Below are 22,008 nucleotides of genomic sequence, written 5' to 3' on the forward strand. Positions count from 1 at the left end.
CTTAACCGACTGAGCGGCCCAGGCGCCCCTCTTTTTAAAAATTTTTTAATGTTTGTTTATTTTTGAGAGAGGGACTGAGCACGAGTGGGGGAGGGGCAGAGAGGGGGGGGGGGAGACACAGAATCTGAAGCAGGCTGCAGGCTGTGAGCTGTCAGCACAGAGCCCAATGCGGGGCTCGAACCCACGGAGTGCGAGATCACTACCTGAGCCCAAGTTGGCCACCCAACCGACAGCCATCCAGGTGTCCCACTTCCTGTTGCTTTCTTATTACTATTTTATTAATACTTCTCATTTTGCAGGTTAGTAAATTGAAGCTTATACCTTGCCAGTGGTGTCTTTACTTCCATATCTTAGCAGTTAAATCTTGTGTCCTTAGAATGTATTTTATGCTTCCTATGCTATATTTATTTTTGGTAATGAAGTTTCTGATGAAATAGGCCCTCGAAAAACATTTTTGTATCGCTGTTAACAAGGTGATATGATTTACTTTGTCAGTCACTTTCCATCCCCCGTATTTTATAACTCTTGAAAGATTAGGTCCATATGTTAAGTGCCTGGTACTGTGCTAGGAGTATAGTGGAGTTCATTAAACTTCTATTTTTGTCCTGTGTCTCTTGTTGGTCAGGTAATGGTCTTCTGTCGCACCCTGCCCCCCACCTCTAGAGTACTAGAAACATGAATCCTTTGCATTTAGACCAGATCGTTCTTTAAAGGTTCTTTTATGTTCTGTGACCTTTTAGATACCTGGTCTTTGAACCATTCATGGCTACGGTGCTTCTCATTTTGCTGGGCATATTACTGTGTCAAAGTTACAAACTTTCCCATTTACATTCAGGGCAACATGCTTATTTAATTAATGAGCACCTGAGACCGGAGGCAGAATGCGAAAGCAAAGAAAGGATGGTTGATGGCATATTTCAAAGATAGGGTAGGGAGCTGCGTTCTGAGACTTAATTTTGTATGTTTACTAGGTTATCCTTGGGGTTCTTTTTCCCTTTGATTTTCTTTTTCTTTGTGCCAAATGGGATGAAAGGCTTCAATCCAAGCTTGTTACCTCCTGTGATTCTGGAGGTGAACACTGGGATGGGAGAAGGGAGAATCGCTTTTCATGTATATATTTTGTATGTATATGAAAAGTATAAATGGGTATATGAAAGTATATATACATATGAAATGTGTGTATGTATGTTTGCACATAATAAAACTTTTCTGCCTATGTAAATTCCTGTGCAATTCAATTATATTTTAGGGAGGACGACATAAAATATAATTGGTCTCCTTTCTGTAGTTGGGAAACCATCCTAACTTGCTGGGTCTAGCATTTTAGCTGTATACTACCAAGGGATTTCTCTTGTCCTGCTGATGTGCTAGAGAATGAATGGTCCTTCCTGCTTGGCTACTGATAATTGGGGTATGGGAAATTTGTATGTCTTTTGTGTCTTATGGATAAGGGATAGTGATGTGTAAGTGGCTTGTCTTCTAGCTCTGTGTTGCTTCACTATTTCAAGTCTGGATCCAAACACCTTGTGGCCCGTTTGCTATAGGATTTGTTCTGAAGTAAACAGGATTAGTAGAATAAAGAAGCAGAGATTATTTAAAAAGTATTGTATTAGGAATCCTGTCTAGTAAATAGAAGTAGATACTAGAATTGAGTACTTAAAATTGACGTAGGTTTAATACAGTGGCCATCTGCAGAATTTTAACATTTTAAAAAAATTTACTGTTGTTCATTGGAGCTTGTTTTTATTGGTTATATTTCACTTGATGGATGACAAAAATATACATAGGCTTACAAAGTAATTTCAGTGTTTTGCAGTTGTTATAAAGGAGATCGTGTAGGAGTAAACAATGAAAACAAAATAATGAAAGTGTATTGATTTTAGTATTTCTTATAGAGCAAATATATGCTTATTAAACAATGTTGAGAACGTGCTGGAAAGTGTAACTTGGAAACAAACTCACCTACAGTCCTTTAATTTATATCCTGTTACATGAAAAGGAATTGTCTTTGAGTACAGAAATAGTTTTGAATTTTGAACATACTAGTCAATGCAGAAAATACCATTTCATGTAACATGAAGGAGAATCTGGGGAAGATTGTGGTATCATCCTCTTTTTGCTTTATTTACCTCTACCTTTTCCCCACCTTGCCCTCAGTTTTTAACTTCTGCTGTCCTATTTAAGAAGGGATTTTACCTTACTCGAGTCTGAGTTCTTGTGTTATCTCAGCTGGTGACTAACGGTTGTAGAAAGAGGCCGTCCCTTAACAAAATTTGAGGCCTCATCCTGGAGGGAAAGATGTTTATGGGTGAGGCATGGAGAATTCTTGATTATAAGGACTTTTTATTATCATTATTTCTGATACTTAAGTAATTCATTGAGTTTTTTACATTGGTTTTATACATTTGGTTGTTGGACATTTACTTTCTTTGTGACTGTAACATTGCCAAAAACATTTTGCGTAAAATTTCAGAATCTGAATTCTAAATTTTTGTTTTTAGGAAGGATCGAGATCGTGACCGGGATCGTGAAGATCGGTCTAAAGATCGAGACCGAGAACGTGATAGAGGAGATAGAGAGCGGGAGAGGGAAAAAGAAAAGGAGAAGGAATTGCGAGCTTCGACTAATGCTATGCTTATCAGTGCTGGATTACCACCTTTAAAAGCTTCCCATTCAGCTCACTCAACCCACTCTGCTCATTCAACACATTCGACACATTCTGCTCATTCAACACACACCGGACATGCAGGACACACATCACTTCCACAGTGCATTAATCCATTTACCAACTTACCCCATACTCCTCGATACTATGATATTTTAAAGAAACGGCTTCAGCTCCCTGTTTGGGAATACAAGGATAGGTTTACAGATATTCTGGTTAGACATCAGTCCTTTGTACTGGTTGGTGAGACTGGGTCTGGTAAAACAACACAGGTGAGTTATCGTATACCATGGTATATACTGTATTGATGTTTACCGTTACTAAATGTTGCTTATTTGATTCTGGTCGTCCTTCCCATTGTCTGTCTGGTAGAACATCCTGAAGAATAATAGCTGCTTTGATGGTTAGCACTTTTCAGTGACACAGAGAGTGGGAATCCGGTAGGGAACGCCTGTTTTCCTGAGTCTAGAGGAAAATAGCAGTGCTGTTTTGTTAATATTAAGTATGGCAGAACAATGCTTTCCCACCGCTTTGATCCTGGGGTAGTGCAAATTTGGAGGTACAAGTTTTGTCCATTGCTTGAGTGTAGAGATTTGATCCATTGGGGCGGTTTTGTTTTTGCTATTCTCGTTTGTTTCTTTGTTTTGTTTTGTAATTGTTTTGAACCATGTGAGGATTATCTATGCTTAAAAAAAAAATGGAATGGCTAAATTAAAGTCTGTTTCCCCGTGCATGACCTCCATCCATCTAGTTACATCCTCCCCGCCGTGTACATAGAAGTAAACACTAGTATCTTGTTAGTAATATGTCTAGGATATTTTTCAAAAATGGATGAGCCATTGTTTACTGGAGCCACGTTATAGACCCCATGCTGCTTCTAATGGTTTTCATGAGCAAGTAGATCCATATCCAAGTAGAGTATACTACTGAATGTGAAATTTTACAAATCTGATAGGTAAAAAATGGCATTTCAGTGTAATTTTTAAAAATAATTTAAAGTTTATTTTGAGAGACTGAGAGATGGTGAGCAGGGGAGGGGCAGAGAAAGAGAGAGAGAGAGAATCCCAAACAGGCTCTGCAGGGTCAGTGCAGAGCCTGATAACGGGGCTTAAACTCATGAAACTGTGAGATCATGATCTGAGCCGAAATCAAGACTTGGATGCATAACCCACTGAGCCACCCAGGCACCCCTGAGTGTAATTTTTCATTTGCGTTTCCTTGCTGTGAGTGAAGTGTTAATCATATTTTCATATGCTTGACTTAAAAGTTTTTAAGATACTACAAAAGTAGTCGTCCCTGGCCATTGTAGAAAATGTGGAAAATCCAGGGAGTACTGAAATGAATTTAATAAATTCATAAATTGTTATGTTGTGTTTCCTGGTGGCTTGTTTTCCACGTTTATATACCTGTGATACATGTATAGAATTAAGCATACTGCATATGCGATTACCATCTATTTTTATTTTATTTCTATTTTTTTTAAGTTTACTTATTTTGAGAGAGACAGTGCGAGTGGGGAGGGGCAGAGAGAGAGAGGGAGAGGGAGAATCCCAAGCACGCTCCACGCTGCCAGCACAGAGCCCAATGCAGGACTCGAACCCATGAAACGGAGAGATCATGACCTGAGCCGAAAGCAAGAGTCCGGATGCTTAACTGACAAAGCCACCCAGGTGCACCTCCCCACCGCCCGCCCCATTTTTTTATTTTATTTTTTTAAAGTTACATATGCTACAAACCTATCAATTTGGGTATATCATGGAGACATTTTGAAGGCTACAGTGGCAACCAGAATAGGAAGCTTTTAAAGACTGAGCCTTTAAGGTGCACCTGGGTGGCTCAGTTGGTTGGGGATCCGACTTCAGCTCAGGTCATGATCTCACAGCTTGTGGGTTTGAGCCCCACGTCGGGCTCTGCACTGACAGCTCATAGCCCAGAGCCTGCTTCGGATTCTGTGTCTCCCGCTCTCTCTGGCCTTCCCCGTTCATGCTCTCTGTGTCTCAAAAATAAACATTAAAAAAAAAAAAAGTTACATACGCTACAAACCTATCGATTTGGGTATATCACGGAAACATTTTGAAGGCTACAATGGGAACTGGAATAGGAAGCTTTTGAAGACTGAGCCTTTAAAATGATTTTTCTTAATAAGTGAAAGAAAACTTGTGGTGATATTAGGAATTGAAACTGATTTCAGTTTCACTATTACCTTGTGAAAATTTGAATAATGTGTGAAAAGATATAATAACTCTAAACTTCTTAGTATAGTATTTTGAAGAATTACTTCAACTGGTTTATCTAGTTTGCATAGTGTTAATTTATCTGTTTAGTTAACAGTTGGATAAAGCTAGGCACTGTGTCCTATGTATGTATTACCTCACTTAAGTGTTTCAACAACCCTACAAGGAAGTTAATCACCATTTTACAGATGAGCAAAATGAGCCTTAGACTCATAACAATCTTAGAGATATAGTGGGTTGCCCTAAGTTACGTAATAGATATTTAGGTGGGCTCAGTATTTAAAACTATTCCTTTGTTATAGCCAAAGTTATATTTATTTCATGCTGCTATTTTGTGGTCTTACGTGGTTAACCTTAATTGAGAGATGAGTTTATTTAGGAGCAATTAATGTAGAAGAACATCAGTTTGAAACAAAAGGTTTGTGATTATTTGGATTAATATTTATGGGTTTTTTTTGTTTTTGTGTACTTACAATGGCAGGGCATTTGGGGGATTCAAAGGGAAGCTGAAAGCTTGAATAATGAGTTGCATCCAAATGCTTTTTTCACATAATCCTATTAAAAACTTTGTCTCGAAACCACTAAGAGTAGTCAGCCATTTTTGGTTATCTTTTTGTGCCTGTCAGAAAAGGAAATCCTCGAAGCAAAATCTAAACTATCGACTCTTAACTTTTGACTAAGACTCCTAATAAAGTCACTTTGCATTGCAACTTGCTACGTTCCTACTATATCCATATATAAGAGACTAAAGCTAGTTCTTTCAGTCCACGGGACCGCATGAACAAGGGCGCAAGTTCAGAGAGGAGAAAGCTTTGTATACCCTGGCCAGCACATAGGGTGTGTGTGAAGAGGCAGGTGAGATGAACAGCAGGCTGAGAGCCTTAATGTATCATACTGTAGATGGGGGAGCCATTAGAGCATTTCACTGGAGGAGAATGATAAGAATTTTTACAACAATGTTCTGTCTTTGAGAATGTTGATGACAGAATCTGTAGGAGGTAATCACAAAAATTCGACTGGATAAGGTGGTAGAATGGAGAATGACAGGTGGATTGGAGTTAGGATGTTAATACTGCTGAGGGGACATGGGAGGAATTAATAAGTATTTGGAGGAAGGGGAGAAATGGTTTTGGTTTTGAACTTCTTGAATTTGTGATATCAATGGACTGCTTCTCAGGTGGAAATGACCACAAGGTTAGGTATGGGAACTGTCATTAGGATTGTTATTTGGTGTATTCTAGGTAATGTTAGAAGTCCGAGGAGAATGAGACCAATCAGGATAATGTGTAAAATAAGACTAGAGGGTTGAGGATCGGTTTTTAGGAAGGTAGCCTCAAATGGAAGGGCAGAAGCTGAAAAGAAGGGTTGGAGCCAGTTTGAAGCCTGGTTTGAAGAAGCCTGTACCCTGCATATTTCCGTTCCTGCTTCCCTTCTTAATGCTGTTCTTAGAACTATGAATAGATGGCATTGACTGCGCCGTTTTCCAAATACTGTCTGGGAACCCTTGAAGGTCCTTGAAACTCTTTCTAAGGTCCTGGGAATTTCTGAGTTTACTTCCAGTGAAAAAAAATAATGGCAACACATCCAGAATTGAAGCCCATTAGAGAATAAAACTCTTCTAGTAAGCCAGACATTAGACATCTGCAAAAATGCAGGAACAATGTACTCTTGCTAATTTTTTCTTTTTTCTTTGGAAGATGTAATTATTTTTTGTAGAAAATGTTTGTGTTAGTATAGAGTGGGCTTTTATTGTTAGGAATTAATAGTCTAACAATTTTTCAGTTTTAATTTCCTAATATAGTAAATCTATTAGTTTGGTATCCTTGGTTATTTTAAGAGTATAAAGAGGTTTTGAGATCAGAAGTTCAGAAATTGCTATATTAGTCAAAACTTTATATTTTGTTTTTAAAGTGGGAGTAAGTTATCCATTTCACTGGAGTAAATTTAAAAATCTTCTGAACATTCTTGCCTTCAGAATTCAGAATTAGTTTTAAATAGCTTTAACTGAATGGCAAATGTTCCTTTGAATTTCATTTTGTTTGGTCTTATAAAGTACATGTTTTTGCCTATGTAAGAAGCTTGATGAAATGAGATAAATCTATAAAACTTTGCTAGAAAGCCACTTAAACTTTGGTTTGTGGGTTTACAGACGTAGAGAGGAGACCCTTCTGTTTTAGGGTAGTATTTATTTCTGTTCATTTCAAATCCTTTAAAGATACATATCGTTAAAAAATTCTTAGGTTGCAAAGTCACCCTTCCCCTGTCAGATATTTGTCGGTGAAAACAGTTATCCCCAAATTGCAGAAGTAACCTAACTAAAATACAGTAATGGTACAGCAACCTATATACAGGTGTCCTTGTACAGATCCTGTACCAAAAAAACCCACACGTGGGTTTTCTCTAGCATCAGAGTTTGTTAGGCTTTTGGATGCTTTTATGGACACCCATCATGAACTTACAGCAGTAGATTCCCATTTCTCGTAGTGATCACTTAGATTTTTTCCGTGGTTTTTACGCAGGTAAGTGAATGAAGAGCCATGAAATTCGAGGTTCTATTAGGTTCTATTGATAATGGAACAAGGAGGAAATGCACTGTCACCATGGCAGCCATCCAGCTTGCACTTGGTGTTTTTGGTGATTTTTCTGGCTTCTCCAGGTGCTGTTGAATTTGAGATTGACAATTACTGTAATTGACTTTTAAGATGGCACCTAAGGTGTTGGTATTGTGCCTCCTCTCCTGGAGGCAGAAGGATAGCTTACAAACCAAATTTGAATGGACTTACAAGGCACATAGCTCTATAACTACAAGAGGATGTGATTTCTATTTTTACCTGCATTTTGTAATTCATTAAGAATTTAATTAATAGTTTCTTAGAATAATTTTGGAAACTCACATTTGTTACAAAGTAGAATTTTTCTGTATTTTATTAAAAAAATTTTTTAATGTTATTTATTTATTTATTATTATTATTTTTTAATGTTATTTATTTTTGAGAGAGAGACAGAGTGCAAGCAGGGGAGGGGCAGAGAGAGAGAGGGAGACACAGAATCCAAAGCAAGCTCCAGGTTACAGAGCCCGACGTGGGGCTCGAACTCACGAACCGTGAGATCATGACCTGAGCTGAAGTCAGACACTCAACTGACTGAGCCACCCAGGTGACCCTAAAGTAGAATGTTTCATGGGTTGAGTTTCTTTCCAGTGTATAGAGAAATGCTTAATGATGGAACAGTTGATGTTAGAGACCGTATTCCGCACAGCCTCGGGGGACCTAGCCCGTTCAGGAGTACAGTTATGTCATATCAGTGTTATGTAGGACTCCTCCTTGGCCTAGAGAGCTCACAGAGCTCATGCTGTAAGTTTGAGTCTTAATAATTTGTGGTGTGCCTGACTGAATTTTGTTTTACATGATCGGAATGCAATAAAATACGACATGTTAAGTATACCTAATATGCAGGCAGAGTAGAATTTAATTTAAATGTGAAATTATTTGATAGATTCCACAGTGGTGTGTGGAGTACATGCGATCATTACCAGGACCCAAGAGAGGAGTTGCCTGTACCCAACCCAGGAGAGTGGCTGCAATGAGTGTGGCTCAGAGAGTTGCTGATGAAATGGATGTGATGTTGGGCCAGGAAGTTGGTTACTCCATTCGATTTGAAGACTGCAGTAGTGCAAAAACCATTCTTAAGTAAGTACTATCTTTAAAAATGGCTACTTTGTTTCTCTCCTTTCAGTTTTCTGCCACTAGACAGGGGACTTGCTAGTGGAGTCTCAAGTCATCCAAGTTTAGACTAGTGCAGAGTAGACCTTCCTAGACTTACTAGGTGACTTTTTGTTATGGATTCTCTTTCTTGCTGGTAATATATATAGTTCAGTAGACAATGAATTTCAAAGGTCAGATTTTAGTTACTTTGTGCTGTATCGTAGGTGAAATGTTCTATCACTTAAATGATAGAAAAGTTAAGTGATGCATCTTAGTAAAGGATAGTTACTTTAGAAAGAAAGATGTGTGGGATGAGATAGAAATTATTTGGGGAAAAGGGCTTTTAATGTTAATTATACAGCTATTACCATACATATATTATGAGCTAAAGAGAGGAATCTTTTGTTGTGTAATATACTCTGGGAGTCTCCTCAGATTCCTTTTCCTTTTCCTTTATAGCTGTGATGCATTATTGACTACCATGTGGAGCTTTTTTCTAAAATTTTCTTTAACTCCTAATTCTTTTTTCGTCTTACACTTGTACTCTGCATAAGTCGTAATACATGTTGCCTGATGGTAATTCTTTTGAAAATCTTCCCCTTTTGTTGCTTCTGTTTTTTCTGTGTATATGTGACATTTAAATCATTTTTTAAAAGTGATTTGTCACAATGTAATCTCTTCCCTGAGGTTTTTAAAAGACATTTTTGGAACAGAATGTTACATGGGCAGTGAAATGAGTCATTGATGGCAGAAATATATGCGGTGTTGTAGGGTAAATTATGTATTATGGAAATTGTCAAATGTATGCAGAAGTTACAGTAGTATAACGAACTCCCATGTATTCGGCATCTTCAGCTGTGACAGTCTTGTTTCATCCAGATCCCAACCTTTTCCCTGTCCCATATAATTTGGAACGAATCTTAGACGTTATATATTTTCATCTCTAAATATTGCAGTGTATATAGCTCAAAGATAAAGTTTCTTAAAATACAGCTATGATATTCACAACTTAAAATTTTTCCCTAATCAAAACATCCAATTACTCTTTAAGTTTCATGTCAATTTTTTCTAGCTTCTTTGATAATATTTTATTGGAACTCCAGGTTAAAGAATTCAATATTGTTTTTTTTTAATGTTTATTTATTTTGAGAGAGTAAGCGAGCAGGGGAGGGGCAGAGAGAGGGAGAGAATCCCAAGCACACAGGGCTCTAACTCACCCTGTGAGTTCATGAGATCATGACCTGAGCTGAAATCAAGAGTTGGATGCTTAGCCTATTGAGCCTCCTAAGTGCCCCTCAGTATTGTTTTGTTTTTTTTTAATTTTTTTTAATGTTTATTTATTTTTGAGAGAGAGAGAGAGCGTGCGCCCGCGGGCCTGAGCGGGGGAGGGGCAGAGGGAGAGGGAGACACAGAATCCAAAGCAGGCTCTAGGCTCTGAGCTGTCAGCACAGAGCCTGATGTGGGGCTTGAACCCATGAACTGAAGATCATGACCTGAGCTGAAGTCGGACGCTCAGGTCTGAGCCACCCAGGCGCCCCTCAATATTGTTTTTAATATAGTAGCTGGACAAGTATTTATTTAAGTTAGTTTGCCTTTTGACTTTAAGGCTTTGTTTTGGTTTGTATCTTAAACTTCATTGGATATTGTTTATTTGTAATTATATAATTGATGAAAGAACTACATAAAATCATAAGATTTTATACTAATTTAAAACGTAGATAATGTCAAGGACTGGAGGAAAATAAAGGTAGATTCTACTCATTTTTAGAAGAAATGATATAATTATTTTGACATTCACTGTATTGAATGTTTCTTCTTTGGTAAGCTACAGTTGAGCAAGGAAAACGGAATTTGGAAACTGGGAGAGAAGAAAGTTATATGCAACACTGGGTCAGAGAGAGAGAGAGAGAGAGAGTGTCTGTGTGTGTGTGTGTGTGAGAGAGAGAGAGAGAGAGAGAGAGAGAGAGAGAGAGAGGAAGTGGCAGGCTTTCAAAAGATATATGCATGGGGCGCCTGGGTGGCTCAGTCGGTTAAACGGCTGACTTTGGCTCAGGTCATGATCTCGCAGTCCGTGAGTTCTAGCCCCGCGTCGGGCTCTGTGCTGACAGCTCAGAGCCTGGAGCCTGTTTCAGATTCTGTGTCTCCCTCTCTCTGACCCTCCCCCGTTCATGCTCTGTCTCTCTCTGTCTCAAAAATAAATAAATGCTAAAAAAAATTTTTTAAGAAAAAGATGTATGCTTGTGGTTCACTTAATAGGGAATGACAAGTAATGTAAATTGATTTGATCAAAATGAATGTATTTTTGGCATTGTGATGTTTTCTTATGGAATGGTTCTCAGAGGCTATTACTAAACTTAAAAAAAAAAAAAAACAAAACCCAAAACTTAATTTTGGACAGGGTAAGCTTACTGAGATTTCTTCTAGAACTTGAAGAGCTAGAAACTAACCCAAGATTGTCTATAAGTGATAGTAAATCCCATTTAATAGTAAGGAGTTAGTGATAGTTTTGATGATAGGAATGCTTCATCATAAATCTCTAGATATATTTTGTATAGTCATCTATCAACTCATTTCTTGAATACCCCAGATCCCAGATGTTAAAAACAGCTAGAACCTTCTTCTTTTTTTTTTTTTTTAAATGTTGACTTAGTACTTTTGAGAGAGACCGAGAGAGTGTGAGCCAGGGAAGGGGCAGAGTGAGAGTGGGAGAAAGAGAATCCCAAGCAGGCTTGATCCCATTAACTGTGAGATCGTGACTTGAGCCGAAACCAAGAGTTGGATGCTTAACCTACCGAGCCACCCAGGTGCCCCGAAAATAGCTAGCAACTTAAGGAAGATCAGTTATAGGTAATTGGGCAGGAAGAGTGAATACCTCAGGCAGCTCTCAGTGTCCTCTGTTAGCTTTTCTCATACACAGATGAACTTTGAGCCACATAGGGAGTAGGAGCAGCAGCCCCCCCTAAGTCAAATCTGTATATAACTTTTTTTTTTAATTTTTATTTATTTATTTATTTATTTATTTATTTATTTATTTATTTATTTATTTTTGAGACAGAGAGAGAGAGAGAGAGCGCATGAACAGGGGAGAGTCAGAGAAAGAGGGAGACACAGAATCTGAAACAGGCTCCAGGTTCTGAGCTGTCAGCACAGAGCCTGACGTGGGGCTCGAACCCACAGACCGCGAGATCATGACCTGAGCCGAAGTCGGACACTTAACCGACTGAGCCACCCAGGCGCCCCTGTATATAACTTTTAATGTTTATTTTATTTTGAGAGAGAGAAAGTATGAGTGGGGGAGGGGCAGAGAGAGAGGAAGAGAGAATCCTAAGCAGGCTCCAGGCTGTTAGCACAGAGCCCGACTTGAGGCTCGATCCCACCCCTGTGAAATCATGACCTGTGAAATCATGACCTGAGCCAAGATCAAGAGTCAGACCCTCACCTGACTGAGCCAGCCAGGCACCCCTGCATATAACTGTATAACTTTTGACTTCCCCCAAACTTAACTTACCAGTAGCCTACTGTTGGCTTCATCAGTAACCATCAACACATATTTTGTATGTTACGTGTGTACTATCTACTGTATTCTTACAACAAAGTAAGCGAGGGAAAAATAAGCGAAAATACATTTACAGTACTGTACTGCATCTGTTGAAAAAAATCTGTGTTTAAGTGGACTTCTGTGGATATAAATGCCTGTATGTCCATTATTTAGCCAGGAAAAAAAAAAAACTTCTAATTTTGACCATAGAAGGATGGTTAAAGAAGACTAACTACTGAAAAATCTACCTGGGGGACTCAGACTGCAACCATACTCTTCCTGATTTTGTTGTTGAAACTAAACAAATACTTTTTGCTAATTAAATAATTTTGTTTTAAGAGTACTTAAATTAGTGTATATTTAAGTCATCTCTAGGCACATTAAGGGTTTAAAAGTACTTTTTCCGGTGTTTCAGACATAGATACTTAAATTCTGGATTCTAGGTCTAATCCTGTGCTATTTTCAGAAGATTGAATCTAGTGTAAATTAGTATACTCTGTTAGACTAGCCTTAAAAAGCTGTCCTGTCCCAGTAGACAGATTAGTTTTCAAGCCGCCACAGCTAAATGGTTTTTATATTTTGTTTGTTGTGATTTTTGCCTGCTCCCGTCTCTTTTCTGAATTATTCCTTTTGCAATATGTTTATGTTCCATTTACCATTTTGGATGGAAATTACAAAAGAAAACCTAGTGAGATAGCTAAAGAACAGCACCAGTCAGTGGACGATGTTGCCAGGTTTGTGACTCGTCAGTGAAAATTATTTTAATTCACAAATATTGTGAGGAAGAAGAGGTGATATACTTCTGCAGTGGATTTTAAGAAGCACCTTGGAGTTGTGATAAATTGTAAGAAATAGGTTATTTTATTTTGAGAGAGCAGATGATTTTTTAGGGAATAAAACAAGTTGATAGTCTTGAGCCTTCAGGCAAACATATTTGCAGTTGGTAATTTGGTAGCTAATTTAGTTACTTCCTTTTTGTTTTCTCCCCCAAAGCTGCAAAATTTTGAGATATTTTGCTATTGAGAGAACCTAGTCATTTATGTAAGTCAGTTAATTGAGTGCCTTCTGTGTGTTGGACAGTGCTAGGTGTATAGTGCGGGATGTGCTAAAATGTAGATCTGGTTCTTGTCCCCATAAAGTAAATACTACAAATGGTGATTAGGTTTCTGAAAGAGAGTACTGGGGGTTATATGAGAGCATGATTTGAAAATTCAACTTAGACTGGAAAAGAGAAGGTGGGATTTAAGTCAAGGCCTAAGTTGAAAGTAATAGTTCTCTAAGTGTAGGGATTGGGATACAGGGAGCAGAGCATTCTTGGTAGATGGAACAGCAGTTTTAAAAACTTTCTGAAAGGAAGAAAACAGCACTTGAGAAGACATTGTAGTCTATATATTCTTTAAAGTGTCCAAATGATTTGTGTATGTCAGCATTTCCATGCCAAATCACTTTTGAGATGTTACAGGACTGGTTTATGGAAAGTATTGATAATTAAAGATTGGTTTCTTTCTTTTGCCTAGTTGGAGCATAAACTCTTTGGGAACAAACAGAGTTTGTGTCTATGTCTGTATACTTGTCTTATGCATGGAACTTAAAAAAAAATTCTGAGTTGGAAAAGGCAACAGAAGAAACTTGTCAATACAATGTAGACTGTGGGTAAATCTTAGACATAATTGTGAGACATGGGTAGCTTTTTCATGAAAAGACATTTTCCCCTATTTCTTGGTAGAGAGGGTATAGTGATAGTGTAATTTGGTGTATACAGTTTATAATTTGCCTCTTACTCTGAATCTTTTGCTTTTGGGTATCAGATTCCAAAATTGAAAGGAATCTGTCCCAGGCTAAGGAATTGATCTGGGGTAGTGTTAATGAAACAGAAAGTGTTATGAGTTCTTTATTCAAGGACACGTGTTTGTTCTTTAAGACTGCACCATCCTGAGTTGTTATTTGTGTATATGTAGCTTCAGGACAAGCTGCTGGAGAAATCGAGAAAAGTTAAAGACAGATCATAGTTTAAATCTATAATTGTGAGTGATAAGGAGAAATGAACAGTCTTGGGTCTTAAGATGTGGTAAACTCCTAGAGAGCTTGAGGGAGAAAAATTTTGAACAAATCAGCCAAAGAAGTGCTATTCTACACAATATGGGTCGGAAATTTTTAGCATTGTTTAATTTCCAAAAGACAATCTGGACAAGAAGATGAAAGAAAATCTAAAAATACTTAATAAATATGAGATTCCAGGACAAACATTGCTACAATGTGGAGCTGGCTGGTGCAGGACCTTTAAGGTTGACACTGGGGAAGGTTTACCAGGCATTGCCATAGCAGATCCCCATAGCAGATTGTTTGGGGCCTGTGGAAACAACAGTTTGAGGGGCCAGCTGCATAAAGACTACTTAAGCGATTCAGAGTGGGTTTTCAACAAGGCAACCTCGTTATTAAACTGATGAGAAGAGAATCAAGAGTAAATACATCCTAAACCACATCCTAAGATTATAGGGCCAGAATTGTGTCCTAGCTTTGCCACCTATTAGCTCTGATCTTGGCAATGTTAATTAGCCTCCCTGTGCTTACTGCTTTTTCAGAAGATAGAGCTAATCATAACAACTACCTCATAACGGTTGTTCTCAGATAAAATACATTAATTTGTGTACAGCCCTTAGAGTAATTCCTATCGCCCAGCAAGTGCTAAGTCAACATTTTTACTTTTGCTGCTGCCGATAGCAAGGGTAGATTTCCAGTTGGAGAAATTATTGGATCTTATTAACCGGTTAACCCAGTTAATTAAAAAGAAACATAAAAACAACTTAATGAAGTTCCTTTTAACACAGCAGTTGAATTACAATATAGGGGTTTTAACTTGAATTAAAACTTGACATTACTTATCATTATGAAATGGATGAACCCAAATCTTTTAGGGCTGGAGGTAAGCTGTGGAAACAGACCATTAATTACATAAACACATATAGTGTTTATTATTCATATAATACATAGTCACATATGTTTATATAAACCTAAAATATAAATTATTTTAATTATATAAACATCAATTATAAATTAATTTCTCAAACATCTATTTTAGTAGGCTTTGTTCTAATTCAAGTATAGCACTGGGATTAGATAAAGGTAATTTTGACTAAATCTTTAGAAAGGGGTGGTAATAAAGAGTAAGTGCAGTTATTTACCATTTACTTATTTCCTGTCAGACTAAAAACTCGTTATTGTCACCTTAGAGTTAGAATTCTTGGGCTTTTGTTAATTCATAGAAAGCTAACATGATTTCCTAAAGGTATGCATGTATTATTACACTTGACCTTTGTGTTTGACTTAGGTAATTACAAGGGTTTAGTTACAGTAGGCTCTTTGTTTACCTTGCTAACATCTTACAAAATATTACATAGAACGTATGCATTTATACTAGCCCTCTGTGAATTGTGTTGTGAGGATGATAGAGCATTTCTTTCAAAATTTGTGAAAACTTGAGGAATGGGCAGTGTGTTTCGAAACAGCGCTTTAGTTGCCTTCTATTGTTGTTCATTTCTTAGGCATTTCTTTTGCTTGATTACATACGTAGCTGACTGAAACACACCAGTTGTATTTCAGCTGTTTGCCCAAATAAAACTATGTTTTGGATGCCGATCTTAAGCATTTCAGCTGAGAACTAGGAGGCTGTCTATGCATGTGACAAGTGGGGTTTGATGTTTTCTGTTTGCTTTCTTTTTGTCCGTTTTTTGGCATTAGAAATACATTAAAACATTGTAGATTCCACATTATTCAAAATATTGTGTGGTACCTTTCCATGTGACTATTTACATCTAGTAGTTGTCATTGTACTCAATATCCTGCTATATATAGGCTGTTGTGATTGTAGTAAGAGGACTGTTGTTTCGATGTATCAAATTGAACTTGATCCTATATAAATGTTGACTTATCCCATTACAGATGAAGGCAACATTAAGTACATAAAGGAACTGTGCTAGTGTCACCGGTTCTTCTCTGACTTGGTTGGGGGCTTAAGCTGTGAGGCAATTAAGAAGATAGTTGGACTCAGTCACATGAGTTGTGTAGATGATTTCACAGAGACAAGGTATTTCATCTCATTGGAACTGAGAAGGGTGGGAAGGCTTAGGTAGGCCGATTAACTAGGTAGATGAGCTAGGTTTTAAGTAGAGTAGAAGTTCCCACGCTACCTTGGTTCACAGCATCAGTGCTTAATAATGTCTCACTAATTTTTCATGGTAGCCTAGGCCTGAAGAAATAACTAAGAAGTCCGTTTATTTAGTAGTTCGGTCCTAAAAACTTACTAATAATATTTATGGCCTAACAACTTAGTAGCCATTTAAACAAACACCACACATACATCGGGAAAATACTTTTATTTCATTCTTAACTACCGTTGTCTATTAGTGTGATGTCTGCATCAGTCGAACACTGCAGTTTCTTAAACTTTGGGGTCACATTGGATACGGCCACCTTTATTTATTATTCCACACTGATATTTGCCTTATATTTGCTTTTTATTATAGCAACGATCAAAAATTGAGCTTTTCAAAGGTAATATCAAAAGGAATATAGCATAATGAACTACTACTGCTAGTAGTTCCTGTGGCATCACATTTTGAGTGTATGGAAAACAATAATTAATATAAATTGTTTGGAATCATTAATGTGAGAACATAATTAGTCTTCTCTCTGGACTAGGATATCATGGAGCAAATTGAGTCAGTTTACTAATAGCAAGTTAAGTGACCTGTCTATACTCAAAGAAGGAAGTAGTTTTCTCCTGACTGGATGTATAAATAGATGTTAAAGTTATACAGTAATCTAAATTTGGACTGTGCTAGGGGGTTATACATAAGCTGTCCTTCAGGAGATCTTAATATTGAACACAAGTGTATTTGATTTTTTTTTTTTTTTTAATGCTTATTTTTGAGAGACTGAGAGAGCACAAACAGGGGAGGGGCAGAGAGAGAGGGAGACACAGAATCTGGAGCAGGCTCCAGGCTCTGAGCTGCCAGAACAGAGCCCGATGTGGGGCTCAAACCCATGAACCATGAGATCGTGACCTGAGCCAAAGTCGGATGCTTAACCGACTGAGCCACCCAGGTGCCCCTATTTTGATTTTTTAAAGTGCTGCGTTCACATGTATCAGGTTTGTAAAGTGTTGTTGTTGTTGTTTTTTAACATCATAAAACTATATTAATTGAGAAATACAGTGCTAGCATTTTGGACACATACAGAAGACTTTAAGTTAGTGATGAATCCAGAAATAGCCAGATCACCTTAAAGAAGTGAGTAATTTCCTATTAAACTGATTTATATGTACTTAGAATAGATGGTCAGTTCTCTTATTTTTGTACCCACGACATATAGAAGTAAATGATATTGGAAGAAATTGTTGGAGGAAGGTAATTTGATGACTTTTAGTAGCTGCTGAATAAGTACAATAGCATTCACTGTGAGCATGTTTAAAAATTGGTAATTGACCATTTCATTATGTTGGTATTGTGAAAGATGGGTAGCGTGTGGGTGTTAGACTCACCATATTTATAGTAGTGAAAAGAGCTGTATTTTATAAAGTCACTATACTATATATGCTTCTTTCTTCTAATATAGTTCCTGGCAAGCGCATGCTGTTTTAGCTTTGTCATTTCTTCTGTTTCCTTTACTGCTGTTACTTAAAAAGTATTTTACTTATAGGGGCTTTAAACAAAAATAGGTTAGATGATATGGGGGGGAAAAGAGAATAAATATTTTTTTTGGGTTATAGTCTTAGAAGTCTTGATTCATTATAAAGAATATTGCACACAAAGCTGTTTGTGTAGCCATTTTAATGTGGGTAGTTTTTATCTTAAGTTTGTTTATTTATTTTGAGAGAGGCCCGCATGCATACACCCAAACGAGGGAGGGGCAGAGAGAGAAGCCCAAGCAGGCTCCACACTCGGTGTGGAGCCCCATGCAGGGCTTGATCCCATGAACCTTGAGATATTACCTGAGCTGAAACCAAGAGCCAGATGCTTGACTGACTGAGCCACCTGGGCACCCCTAGTTTTTCTTTTTCTTTCCCTTTTTTTTTTTTTTTTTTTTTTTTAACATTTATTTATTTTTGAGAGACAGAGCAAGACAGAGCATGAGTGGGAAAGGGGCAGAGAGAGAGGGGGACACGGAATCCGAAGCAGGCTCCGGGCTCTGAGCTGTCAGCATGGAGCCTGATGCCGGGCTCGAACCCAAGACTGTGAGATCATGGCCTGAGCTGAAGTCAGATACTTAACCAATTGAGCCACCCAGGTGCCCCCTATTTTTTCTTTTAATAGAGCCACTCATATGACTAGATTGGATTGTAGTGGGTTAATCTAAAGATTTTAGTAAATAGTAAAATTTATACAACCTTAAACAGGTTCTGAATTATAACTTAAAACTTGTACATTCATTCATCAGTCTGTTAATGTAGGACTGACACCTTTTCCTTGAATACGGACCCTTTGTTTGGAGTTGAATTATGTAGTAAAATGTCTAGATCTTACCGTGGTATTTATAAACTTCACACACTTACAAAATACACAAGCGTTATCTTTCTGGAAATCAAGTGAATTCACCCTTTGAAATTCTAGAATTCCAGACTGCTTTTACTCTTATAGTTATGTCAAGCATTTGATAGTTGTGTGTGTGTGTGTGTGTGTGTGTGTAACAACTTTTTCAGGCTTTTCTGAGCACATAGCAGGACATGCATATAAAACTCTTTTCTGTGCTAAGAGTTTACCATTTCATGTCAAGTATAATTATGTTGACCCAACTGGTAGGAACAGAGATGTGGCTATACCACTGTATGTTTTAAAGAGGGTATGATTATCTCGAGGATTTATTCATTAGGTAAGAGGTAATTAAGAGTGTAGCGTGGACTTCTATATTGAGTATTTAACAGATGTCAGACAATTGGTATACTAGGTTCTTTTAAATACATTGTTTTGTTTAATTTAAACAAAAGCGACCGTATTCTCATTTTATAAATAGAGCATGAGAGAAGTTGGTCTTGTTCAAAGTCAGCTGCCAATAAGAAAGCAGGGACTTGAACCTAAGTTTGTCTTGCATCAAGGATATATTCTTAACCACTGTTACTCTTCAGCCATCCTCATTCCTCATCTCCATGTAATTCTTTTATATGTAAGTATTTGGAAAGTGGTAATTGTAATTAGATTAAACAGTACCAGTCATTTATAATAGATAAACTTCAAAGTAGGTACCAAGAATTTCTTTGGGTCATGCTGTGTCAAGTTTTGGATTTTTAAGAAATGCAGTTTTATATTATCTGCATATTTAATTATGCCAGAATAAAGTCTATACTTTGAAAGGTAACCAAATCCTAACAGCATTGTAATGGCACTACATAACTAGGATTTTCAGAACTAAAGATTAACTTCTTCAGTGTTTATAGCAGGGCTGGTGTAAGACGTGGCTGCTGATTTCACTTATATTGTTCTAGAACAGTAAAAATAAAGTTGCCCTATTTCTTTTAATGACTGTATATAGTTTGTCAGATTCTATTGATGGATACTCAGATTTGGGGTCTTTGCTATTAAAAACACTTGCTGCCCTTCGTACCCTCTTAGAACCTTGTCCACGCATTTTTTCACACATGCGTAAATATATGTCTGAAATGAATTCCCTACAAATGAAATTGGTTGGGGCACAGGGTGTCTTTGAATTTTATTAGATTGCCAGATTGCCCTTCATAGATGTATCTACCCCAACCAGTAAATAATGAGCATGCAAGTGTCTATTCCTGTATTCCTTGCTGACACTGTGTTGTGGAACTTTTTTTTAAAAAATTTTTTGTTAATGTTTATTTTTGAGAGAGACAGAGACAGAATGCGAGTGGGTTGGGTCAGAGAGAGAGGGAGACAACAGAATCTGAAGCAGGCTCCAGGCTCCGAGCTGTCAGCACAGAACCTGACCTGGGGCTCGAACTCACAAGCTGTGAGATCATGACCTGAGCTGAAGTCGTAGGCTCAACTGACTGAGCCACCCAGGCACCCGTGGAACTTTTTATATTTGTCAGTATTATAAGTGAAAAATGAAATGTTATTATGGTTTTAGTTTGCGTTTCTTTTGTATGAAATTGAAATCTTTACATGTATTTATAGCCATTTGTGTTTCTTTTTGGATCTAAGACCAGTGCTTTTCTCAACTTTCCAAAAGTATTGCTACCTGCTTGACTGACAGTCATTTGTAAGGTGGTATTTTAAAATGCATCCCAATCACAGAGAAGGTAAATTTGAAAAAGTGTAGAGTACTATAGGATTAATAAAACTTGGTGTCTGTTCATATTCTTTGCCCATCTTTTTATGGTTAGCTGGCCTTTTTCTTAAAAAAAAATTTGTTTTAATGTTTATTTTTGCGAGAGAGAGAGAGAGAGAGAGAGAGAGAGAGAGAGACCGCAAGCGAGCAGGGGAGGGGCAGAGAGGGAGGGAGACACAGAATCTGAAGCAGGCTCCAGGCTCTGAGATGTCAGCACAGAACCTGATGTGGGGCTTGAACCCACGGACCAGACTGCGAAATCATGACCTGAGCTGAAGTCTAATACTTAACCAACTGAGCCACCGGGGTGACCTGAGCTGGCCTTTTTCGTATGGATCGTATGGAGCTGGCCTTTTTCGTATGCTTTTAACAGAATAGCTTTCTCGATAGAAGTTGCAATTTTCTTAACAAAATTGGCATTCTGTATTTAAGTTCTAATTTTTGCTCCTGTTTTTTTGCTTTGTTTATCACACTTCATACCATGTAGAAACTTGAATTTTATACAAGTGCTTTTAATGAATTGAATTATTTGAATCCATGTGTTCCACTATTTACTGTTTTGTTTTACACATCTTTGATCAATCTGGATATATATATATATATATATATAATATATGTATAAAATATATATATATTACAAAATATATATATATTACATGTATATATTTTAGTTTATTTTGAGTGAGAGAGAGGAGAAAGAATCTTATGCAGGCTCTGCACTGTCAGCACAGAGACCTACTTGGGGCTCGAACTCATGAACTGTGAGTTCATTACCTGAGCAGAAATCAAGAGTTGGATGCTCAGCTGACTGAGCCACCGAGGCACCTCAATCTGGAGTTTTTTTTAGATGGATGTAAGGTTTGAGGTAGGGATTCAGGAAGGCACACAGTCTCTATCTCAATATATTCCCTCATCAGAAAACATAACACTGAGTTACTGGGGGTTATTTCCCCATATCGACACATTTTCATTACTCATAATTTGAGCATTAGTCATTGAGATTCATTAAAGTTATAAATAATTTGATAGGGTTCATTAAAAATTTAAAACTTTCTGGTGTACATTTTGGGAAACATTTTCACCTTTCTGTGGGATCTTTTTTATGATTCGTTCTTTGAACCAGACCACTTGAGAGAGATTTCAAAAAACTCTTACGTATATGTAAACACAAAAGTAAACAAATAATGCCTTTGCAGTATCTCATGTTTTGCCATACTTGGTTCACGTCAGAATTGGTGATACTGGCTGGTGTGAGGTTTGGCACTAGTTGTTGTACTATGCCATTTGCGTGTGCCCGTTACAAAAAAATACTCTAGTTAAGTTGATACTACTCAGCACGCTGAGGTTTTCTTTGGTTTATTTTCTTAATTAAACAGGGTTGGAAATAGGAACTGCTTTTGACTTGCTTTCCGAGCATGTTTTTGCTGCTTTAGGCATCTATTTAACATGCCTCTTATTTGCCTTGACTTAGAGTACTGTTTCTCATACTTTAGCGAGCGTCAGAGTCACATGAAAGCTGGTTAGAATAGATTGCTAAGCCTCATCCCCCAATTTGTGATTGTGTCAGGGGGCAAG

General features: G+C 37.5%; 1 protein-coding gene across 1 annotated transcript in view; it reads left to right on the top strand.

Annotated features, from left to right (window-relative positions):
* The window catches only part of DHX15 (DEAH-box helicase 15), a 61,824-nt gene that overhangs the window by 4,529 nt on the left and 35,287 nt on the right, over positions 1–22,008 (top strand). The window contains exons 2-3 of the mRNA XM_042936787.1: positions 2,502–2,937; positions 8,395–8,588. Of these exons, the coding sequence (XP_042792721.1) occupies positions 2,502–2,937; positions 8,395–8,588 (630 nt within the window). The remainder of the gene's footprint in view (positions 1–2,501; positions 2,938–8,394; positions 8,589–22,008) is intronic.

Source organism: Panthera leo, chromosome B1 (assembly GCF_018350215.1).
Source record: "Panthera leo isolate Ple1 chromosome B1, P.leo_Ple1_pat1.1, whole genome shotgun sequence".
In the NCBI taxonomy this organism is placed as follows: Eukaryota; Metazoa; Chordata; class Mammalia; order Carnivora; family Felidae; genus Panthera; species Panthera leo.